The 10758-nt window shown below is 35.7% G+C and overlaps 1 protein-coding gene across 2 annotated transcripts in view; it reads right to left on the reverse strand.

Annotated features, from left to right (window-relative positions):
* Positions 1–10758, reverse strand: part of tmem260 (transmembrane protein 260) — a 42897-nt gene that overhangs the window by 31416 nt on the left and 723 nt on the right. Inside the window, exons 1-3 of one of the 2 annotated variants that reach the window (XM_051132724.1) lie at positions 4874–4908; positions 1330–1421; positions 1053–1204 (exon numbers count right to left, since the gene is read on the reverse strand). In XM_051132724.1, the coding sequence (XP_050988681.1) occupies positions 1053–1171 (119 nt within the window). In that variant the 5' untranslated portion in view covers positions 1172–1204; positions 1330–1421; positions 4874–4908. Of the gene's footprint in view, positions 1–1052; positions 1205–1329; positions 1422–4873; positions 4909–10758 lie in introns of those variants that run through there. The other variant, XM_051132723.1, reaches the window with a different exon arrangement.

A 10758-nucleotide genomic window follows, 5' to 3' on the forward strand; every position in this document is an offset into this window, starting at 1 on the left:
ATCACGATTAATCAGGATTAATTCCACCTAGCATTAAAGTTTTTAAATATACTTTTATATTGCAATAATTTCACACTCGATCTTCAAATGAATGTAGAAACAACATAAAGACAGTATTTTTAATATTTGTTAAAAAAAAATTTCATGACTGAAGGTGAGTATCACTAATACCAATATTACTGATGTAATTCAACCATTGGCTATAGCCAATCAATATTACATTATAATTGAGAGCTATCAATTTTAACACTTATTAGCCTTTAAAAAATAACTTCTAATTTAAATGAACTTAAAACAATCTTCACATAAACCTGTGCCCTTCAGCAAGTAGGAAATATACAGAAATTGAATAAAGTTATCAAACACTAAATACTAAATTAAATAAAGATGAATCCTCAAAGCTACAAAAGCTGTAGCTTTTTTTCTTTTGTTTTTTGATTAATAGACACCACAGCCGCTGGGTTATTAGGTTTTTTGGCTGCTATTGCTTCAAGAGCTGCCGCTGCTGAACGTGTCGCTGATCTGACACGCAAATTAGTTTTTACTGACATATGGCCTGAAAATCATCTCATTTGACTGCAGTTCACTGCTGTTTTACTGAAGCTCCCTCGTCACCTGTAGCTTCCCCGTGCTTGTTTGACTAGCGCCTGGCGCTGAAGTGAAGTTGGAGTGCGTGTCTGAAAATACTCCCGTTCGACGTGGTCGTAAAGACGTTCTGCGACTAAATAAACGCACTTCTTGTCAAGAAAAAATAGACAGAAGCAGCAGTTGTGAATAGGGTGGCCAATTAATAGATAGACATACATAAAATACTAATAAAACAATATTCAAAATACATATTACATGAATATGCAAGTATGAATATGCAAAGTAAACCTGGCTTCCTGCTTCACAATTTACAACGCACATTATAAGCAAAATGAATTTAAAGCAAACCTCTCTGAAACTGCTGAAGACCATGTAGTAGAATATGAAAAAAGAGTCCTGCTCCTTTAAATAGTTAGCTACTGATTGTATTTCTAAAACTTTGGTCTAGTCTGAGAGTGGCCTACCTGCAGACAGTGAAGCAGAGGGCTCCACTAGCCCCGGCCCCAAAAACAGCGCACAGGACATTGACACTGTGTGCCGGAGAGCTGAGAGGCAGCAGCAAGAGCATCAGAGAGGACAACATGGTAAAGAGCGGATATCCTGGAGGATGGGCCACCTTGGGGGAAAACACAGCTGTAAACTCACTTGCAGAACTCTCTGATAACAGCAACAGAATCTGGTAACCCCCTCTTCTCCCACCACCCATCAGCATACAGTTCAGCTTTCAAAGGCAGACCTTACTTTTGCTGGTTACAGCATCACACTGTCCTCCCCCTCCCGTAAAGCCTGATCTCCTGTCTCCTTCCCTTCCCAGCAATTAGGCACTAAGTCCCCTAAGGAGCGATAAGGACTAGAGCTATTAAAGGCTGTCTCACTCCTACTGGCCTGATAACACACACAGGCACAGCAGGCTGAGAAACGCTGCACACTAGAGCGAAGAGCAAGGAAACGTCGCAGAGAAGAGGTTGTTTGAGGGATGGATTGGAAACTCGGTGGACAAGTGGATGTCTAAAAGCTAGTGTGAGTTCAAGATCAAAGCAGGAGAGAGGGTCCCAGTCAACTGATCTCTCTAAACAATTTCGTAAGGCTGAAGTCCATGTCAGTCAGGTTTGGTGAACTGCGACAAGTCAGTGCTGGGAAGTAACTAACTAAAAGTAACTTAAACTTAAATCGCACTTAACTATATAAACTATATATCAGTTGAGATACATACATCATCTGAAAGCTGAATAAATAAGCTTTCCATTGACATATGGTTTGTTAGGATAGGACGATATTTGGCCGAGATGAAACTATTTGAAAATCTAGAATCTGAGGGTGCAAAAAATCTAAATATTGAGAAATTCGCCTTTAAACTTGTTCTTGCCCATACAATGTATTTTTAGCTATCGCTAATATACCTGTGTTACTTAAGACTGGTTTTGTGGTCCAGGGTCATGTATATTACTGACAAATAAAAAAAGCAAGCTCAGAGTATTTTGCATTCGCAACATGGATCCATTGTCAGAGGTCTGTAAATTGGGGTCTCTGGTCCCAACAGGAGGCTGCAAGAGGATTCTAAGTGGTCTACAAAAATTTGAATATTGAGGAAAAAAGGATATTAGGAGAAATAATTTAAAGGGATATTTCACCCAAAAATGTAAATTCTGTCATTAATTACTCACCCTCATGTTGTTCCAAACCCATAAGACCTTTGGTTTATCTTCAGAACACAAATGAAGATATTTTTGATGAAATCCAAGAGCTTTCTGACCCTGCATAGACAACACAACTACCACGTTCAAGGCCCCGAAAGGTAGTAGGACATTGTTAAAATAGCCCATGTGATATCAGTGGTTCAACCATAATTTTTTAAAACTACGAAGAAAACAAAAATAACAACTTTATTCAACAATTTCTTGTCTTCCATGTCAGTCTCTGCCACATGTTCACGACAGTACCACTGACACACAAAGGAAGAAATTGTTAAAAAAAAGTTTTCATTTTCTTTGTGCACAAAAAGTGTTGGCTTCATAACATTAAGGTTGAACCACTGACGTCACATGGACTGTTTTGTTGACCTTTTTGGGTCTTGAACGTGTCAGATTCCTCTCAGATTTTATCAAAAAGATATTAATTTTTCCGAAGATGAGCGAAGGTCTTACAGGTTTGGAATGACAAGAGGGTGAGTAATTAATGACAGAATATTTATTTTTTGGTGAACTGAAAAAATGAAAATCCTGCCATCATTTTCTCACCCTACCATTGGCTACCATTAACTATTTAGTTACCAACATCATTCCAAATATTGCATTAAAAATCTCAGTTTTGGAGGGTGGGTAAATAATGATAACAGTTTCTTTTTTGGGTGAACTATTAGTTCCTATATATAGTATATAGGAATTAGAATTATATAGGAACGTATATAGGAGTTAGAATATATATTCTAATATTATTCTGATTTTATTACAATTTATTCTGACTTTGTTTCTCATAGTTTAGATGTACTAATCTTTCATTTTCATTTGTACCTTGTAATTTTGACTTTTTTTCCTCACAATTCTAAGTTTACATTTAACAAATTCTGAATATTAGAATTTATATCTATTTTAAGGGTGCCCAGAGTGTACATTTATTATATAAAGTAATAATAAATATCTAAATACATAAATGAAAAAGGCAGTGCAGTGGTCCAAAAAAGTGGCTTAGTCAAAGATCTCCAAAAGACAAAAGGGTGGACAAAAGGGTCTGTCTGAATCACAAAATATATTTCCTCAAGTAAATATTAATTTTGTAAATGTAATATGAACACAAAATGGAATCAAAATGTATTTTGTAATTTGCATCCATGAAATAGGCATCCTTAAAATAAAAATAAATAAAGAATTGAGAATGTCAAGCAAAAAGTCAAGAATGAGGTGCGAGATGTTAACTCAGAATTTGTGAGAAAAAAGTCTGAATTGCAAAATGCTCACTCAAAATTGCAAAACATAAACTCAAAATTTTGCAATTCTGAGAAAATGTTGAGAAGTGCAAGTTGTTCACTTAAAATTGCAAGATATAAACTTTAAATTGCAAGAAAGACAGTAAATTTTATAAGAGGCTGTTTTGGGGGTCCAGTTACAGAGGAAACCCTAGGAATTTGATCAACTAGGACTAGGTCAACTACTTTTCTAGACAACTAGACCCTACTCACTTTTATTAAGCATGGAAAAACCGGATTTATTTTTGAGGATTCATTTGTTCATACAAATTCATTAAAACTGCAAAAACACAAAAAGTACCCTTATATAATATAATATAGGTAGCCACTTCGCTTGTAGTATATTTAATCAATTTTCCAGAAGGGCGGCTTGACTGTAACTGAGTGATTTTAAATGATGAGTAGAATCAGTTGCAAAGCACCCTCCCCAACACTGCTTGAAGACAAGCAAGAGAGGTCAAGGCAGAGAGGAACAGAGAGGCTTGGGAGGGGGGACAGACACAGGACACAAGAAAGAGAGAGACAGTATGGCAAGCAGATGGCAGGGGCACGAAGGGCACGCTCAAAAGTGCCAGCAAGGTGCGTGCGACTGCGCAAGTGACGTGTGACGTGTGTGGCTGAAACGCCTGCACCGGTGCCACGCGAGGCCAACGGCGTGGAAAGGCACGCAGAGGCGTCGGCGGGTCGGAAAGCGCGTGTGGCACGGTGGAAAAGGCGGAACGCACGGTAGGGGGCAGTCCTGCGACGAGGAGTTTAAAGGAGAAAAGATCCACGGCTCAGGGGAGCAGGAAGGGAGGGCCGGCGGCCTGCGGCCCGGAGAGAGCCCTCCGACCCTTGGGAGAGCCGCAGACAGGCAGGCCACACGGACAGAGGGAGGGATTACTGGCATAGTGACACCGCCACAGCCTCCCTAAAAGGATCGCGACGGCGTAATAAACTTTATTAAATAATAAAACTTATTATAACTGTTAACCCGATTTAGTTCATTCTTTGCGGCTTACACACGCGCACACACGCATGCACAAAAAGGAGAGGGGTTGAGTATAATAAGCCTTATACCGTACATAAGGCGAAGCTTACAAAAGCCATCGCCTAACCATTCAGTCTAATTGGATTTGAAGAACAGGGTTGCAAATTATAGCATTCTCTAGTCCTAACTTAGTCAAAAAAAGAAGTGCGCAGAAAAGAAGAGAGGATAAAAAAAAACCTGTGGCCTGAAAAGTAAATTAATCATCTTTCTTCTCCCCCCATACTTAATTAAACTTCCTTAATGCTTATAAGAGTTAATGAGTGGATTGATTAAACAATGCAGCTAATGCTTACCCCCAGCTCACAAGCAGCAGTGATCAGCTCTCCTGTGGTAGAAAAACAGAGAGGGAAATTAATGTAAACCCAATAATTATTATTAAGAGACAAGTCCGCTCCTGAAAGTTTTCCCAAATCAAATACTTGCACTGGGTTTTGCATTAATTTGCTCGGATCAAAACCTGCAAAATCTTCCCAGTGTGACATTTCCTAAGCGACACGCTCATTCTCTTCCATCGCACACGGCTCCCCTGATCCCCGAGCAGACAGACGCACACATACACAGGCAAATCTATTCACTCTTCCCGTACCCGAGGTGCATGCGCAGAGCCCCATCCGTCGCTGCGCGTCGTACAGGGGCATAAACACCCGTGAGTCCCTCTACGCCGAGCCACACGCATACAAAAAGCTCCCTCTAAAACTCTACCAGTGACTGTGATCTATTTAAGAACTTTAGCGTTTCCTCTCACGACATGATTCACACATATCAAGGCCTGCAAACCATAACCACACTGTAAATCACTCATTCAGGGTTCATACACTTTTTGACCAATCGACTTCCATGACTCTTCTAGGCGTTCCTGATTACCTGACAGTTTGTTCAACATATTTTCGTTTCCTGAATTAAAAGATTTACAGATTATACTTATTAAATGTTTCCATTAAAACCCTTAGAAGACAGACTGATGTTACATATATATATATATATTTGTATTTTTATAATAATACATATATAATATTTTCTTTTTTTTTTGTAAAAGACAATTGACCTGTACCATAAATTTGTCCTATGGTGTGACAGCAAAAATTAAGAAAAAAAAATACAAATAGCATGAGAGAGATTTATCTTCATTGTTAGACACTTCTTTTCATACAGTGTTATCTATTTAATATGAAATTCTAATTAATATCATTTTTCCCCATGACGTGTTGGACAGTTTCAAGACAAACTTTGACAACAAGATAAACTTTGCTGTCATCTGTTCAAAACTGCTGAAAATTATACCACTTTAAGATGAGTGATGATTATATCTCTCCTATTGCAGTACGCAACAGTTTTTATTTTAAAATATTTTGAAATAAAAACAAATCTGTGGTTCTTTTATGTGTGTCACACCATAGGACATTATGTCACACTAAAGGACAGAAATGGTGGTTATTAAAGTATTTCTATTTAATTTTGAACAGGTCAAAGAAAGCTTAATTTTGATATAAACAATGTCAACATGTTTGAAAACAAAACAAAATCATTTTCATCACCAAAATTCTCTCTTTTTTTGATATATGACTAAAATTGTATTCATTAAGATGTGAATTAATTTTATATGGCTACTCTCTTAAAGGCATCATTTTGATTCTCTTTACTTTCTGCATCGTTCTCTTAGGATCTCCTCACTTCTGGTGGATCTCTGTTCATTTTCTGTCTATATTTGTCCTCTCTCTTCCACTAATTTCTCTCCCTCAGTTCACTTTGTTTCAAAAACAAAGTATCACATTTTATACTTCCTTTCATGACGCTTTACAACAGTACAAGTTTTCTGCAAAAACATCAATAAATAGTTTAATTAATGTAATTATTGCATTTAAGAACTGTGAAAATGATCAAAAAAGAATAAAAATGGTTTAAACTAATGTTTCTTAATTATTTAAAATGCTTCTTAAAGATACCTTGTCCTATAGTGTGACAGTCACACCGGAGGACATTTTCTCTCACACCATAGGACATTTCAGCCTTTTGTGTCAATTAATGACCTTGCTATTCTGAGTTAACCTGTCATTAAAAGTCTGCAAGACACATTTGCATAATTTTCCATGATTATGTAGTTTAACATACAGTTTTTAATTAAAAAAAACATAGGGGTGTCACACCAAAGGAGAACAAAACATAACACTTTAAGTGAAATATTTGAACAATTCTGAGACAAAAATTGACCATGTGCACATGGGCTTCACAGGGGCTTCAGTAACATGATCATGAATGGGATCCTTTAACTAATAAAGCCCTACACTTTCAGAAATAGATGAAATAGTTTTGCATATAGATGAAAAAAATGATTGCCATTTACTAAAATAGACACTTGTACAATTATGCCAGAGGAATTTATTAATATTTTTATGCTTTCCTTTTTCATTTATAAAAGTTGTAAATTACTGAACCATGCTTGAGAGTCACACCATAGGACAATTTTGACATTTGGCTCAAAAATGAAAAAGAAAAAAAAATCCAATAACGCTGCAGCTTTTTTAACAACAGTTCCATGTAGGACAAAGAAATGTTTAACAATTTACTACATTTTAAATAACATAATCATTTTTATCATGTGGGACAGTGAAAATGCCATGTAAAGTCAACAACACATTATCAAATTAGATAAGTGTCTAATTTGGGTATGGCTTCAGCAAAGTCACGTATTGGTGCCAAAACACCAAAATAGAGTTTTACTGGACTTTGACTTTTTAGTTTATAACCAACCAATTGAGAATCATTTGAGCCATTTTAAATTGATATACAGTCAAAGCAAAATTTATTCAGACACCTTCAACATTTCTCACATTATCACAGTTTATTTGCTATAGTTTAGAAAATGGTGAGAAAATATGACAAGAACTCACTGTGTTAGAACAAATTTATCTTGATAATGTCAGATAACTTTGATAGAAAGGTATTACAATCAACCAACTGTTAGTATGACAATATTTACACAGCTATCAATACTTTGTTGACCAGTTACCAAGAAATGCTTAATTTTGTTCAGTCTGTGGTCAGATCAAAGTGTCTGAATAATTTTTGATTCCAAATTCGTATCAAATTTACTGGTAGCCCACTGTATGAAGACTTTTTGGGTATAATATGTCACAGTTTACTTTATTTTGTTGTCCTCACTTACATAAATGAACTATAGTGTCCCGCACCCACTAGTAAAAAAAAAATCAAAAATTATATCTGGTGTTTGAATAATTTTTGGTTTGCTGTATGTTTTAAATATATAATAATACAATTACAATTAACTGCATTTACACAGTCAGTAAGATTTTTTAAAAATAAATTAATACTTTTATTTAGCACCAATGCATTAAATTGATGAAAGTGACAGCAAAGACATTTATAAAGTTACAAAATATTTCAGTCTCAAATAAACGCTGTTGTTTCGAACTTTCTATTAAATAAATAAATAAATAAACGTGAAAGCCTGAAATCTGAAATACACAAAAATAATAGGCAGCACAACTACAACTGTTTTCAACATGGATAATAATAAGTGTTTCTCAATCAACATATTAAAATTATTTCTGAAGGATCACGTGATTATTAGAAGGATTATTATTAATAATTATGTATATATATATATATATATAAAGATTTTAAAATCCTACCATCTTCAACTGTTTAAATGGTAGTGTATATTCATGACTTCAAATTTGATTAATTTCATTTCATTTTCCAGGCCTAGAAATGTTTTTTCATGACTGCGGTAATCCAGCTCATTACAGTATCAGTACAGTGGATTTATATATAAGTTTATGAGAAAAAAAGTGCTTTAAGGGTGGCAAAAATTTAGGACTCTACAAAATCTAGAAATCTACAAACAAAAAAAACCTGTAGTTCAGAGATTAATGGGCAAAAAGTCCTTTCGCCTACTAATCCCGAATGTTTTTGCCCTGTTGTATAAATCTAAGCAATGCTGCCTGATGCAATACTTGCCTAAACACTGTAAAATCCTATAATCTGTGCTCTCTGATGCAATACGAAATGTTCAGTGCATCACAAAATTTTGAAATTGTTAGCTGGCACTTCCTGCATATCACTAGCGGTCGTCTGTTTTCGTTGTCATGTTGGAAGTCCTCTATCTGTAGGTGCAGACCCCTCACACTTCAGCGGCTGAATTTTCTCTGCTTTCACAGTCTCGTTTAGAATAGAAATAGATACACACGCGGTGAGGCCAGGTCTACCGCATTTCAAAGCATGTGGATCTCCCTGTAATCAAAATTTCTCATGTTATACATCACAATTTCATTCATACGCTGCAGTGCTGTCTCTAGACCCCGGTCCCAAAGAGGGAGGGCTGAACGGGAAAAGGGGCGCAAACGCAGTTGAGCGCAGGACAGCGGAGTGTCTCTGTGATAGCACAGCATCGGGCACCCACAGCAGCCTTTTTCCCCCCATAATCCTCATCATTTCCACACTCGCATTCCTAGACAACAGCGGTCCCGCGGGGCGCCCGCTCAGCCTCTCCGGGGCGCAGCACACCTAAAGGGATTAGGACTGCGAGACGGAGACCTGGAGAATTTCTGCCGAGCATTCAGCTGGCGCTATCACGCCAGCATCCTGCAATGTCCCTAAACGCCACGCTTAAGGGGTTGGCTGATTTTTTTTTTCTCTCCATAAGCCCCAAACAGCTTCTTGCAGCCCCCCATCCCCCTAAAAGCCTCCAAAAGCCACCCTGTCTGTGCACATACTGTAAAGCTCACAGAACAGCAGTTTGTTATTTGCACCCCCCTAGAAGAAAACATTTATTTTTGTCTCCCCATTATTGAATATGGCTGTTTATGCGCAACTTTTTAAAAGAATTTTGTGCAGGAAGGGTCAAAAGGAGTACACAAAGTTTTTTTTTAAAAATCTGGTTTAAAAGTTCTTACAAATGCACTTAGTTTATATGTTGGTCTCATGTAGTTTTTGAAAGGTTTTATACCTTTACAACTATCAAGTAAAAGGTAATCAGGTAATATTTTCTACACAATGTGAATACAAATAAGTATATACATATTAATCTTAATTTTCAAACAATATTATATGTTTATCATTTTTAAGGAAAAAATGTATTTTTAAAAATATAATAAATTATTAATGTAAAGTTAATAATTATCTTATTAATGAATAATTAAGTTTCTTGGGAACCACATCACATTTTACAACCTGAACCTTACCTTGACATTTAAATATAAAATTATGATATTTTCACCTGATATTTTAAGAGACTTCTTGACCTTGTTATGCAAACACGAGGGTTTGCAGGCACCTGCATGTTTCTGCATTTTATTTGCACCATTTTTTGACTTTTTTATTTTGTTGGCCAAACCACATTTTATTACAAAAGATTTTTCACATATTAATGCAAAAATAAATAAATAAATAAATAAAATAGAATAAAATAAAAAATAAACTTCTTGAAATTCTTAACATTTCAAAAGAATTACACATTTAATTAAGCATTTTCTTTATTTTCTTCCTCTATCAGGACAGTTGTACCCCCATTAATTTTTTTTATTTAATTCTGAAAAACAAAACAAAATAAAATAAAATAAAATAAAATAGTAGTACTGCTCATAACAAATCAAAAGCATTAAGTAACTGGATTAGAGGTTAAACATAACGTGAAAAAAAAAAATAGTATAATATAATCACAAACTGGCTAAATGATAAAAAGCTTCCTAAACAATTCAGTTCTTTCATTATATATGACGCATCTCACACAAATGCAGACCGCTGCATGTTTTCTCCAATTCTGCAGTGTTAATATCATCATGTACAGTATTTCTCTCTCTGGTGATTAATGCTCTGACGTCATTCCAGAGGGATTAGTATTTCTCTTGACAGCTTTGAGAGGGACAGACAGTTTTTTAGTCTGACCCAGCAGTAAATAACCTTCCCATTTGCTCACACAGAACATTTTTAAGTAACGTCTGCAGTGAACAATTTTAAAATGAAATACTAAAAAAATGACCTGTGTAAAGACATGATGCCTTTTCTCAAAAACAACTTTTCTGAGCCATTTTTGGAATTACATTTCACATCCAAAAAATGTCCAGTGTTCATCATAAAACAAAAGTTAAGCTTATGCTATCCTTCTTTAAAACAAACATAATTTAGTCTAATATTTTGTTACATAATGTTAACATATTCA

Source organism: Labeo rohita, chromosome 17, assembly GCF_022985175.1.
Source record: "Labeo rohita strain BAU-BD-2019 chromosome 17, IGBB_LRoh.1.0, whole genome shotgun sequence".
NCBI classification, from domain to species: domain Eukaryota; kingdom Metazoa; phylum Chordata; class Actinopteri; order Cypriniformes; family Cyprinidae; genus Labeo; species Labeo rohita.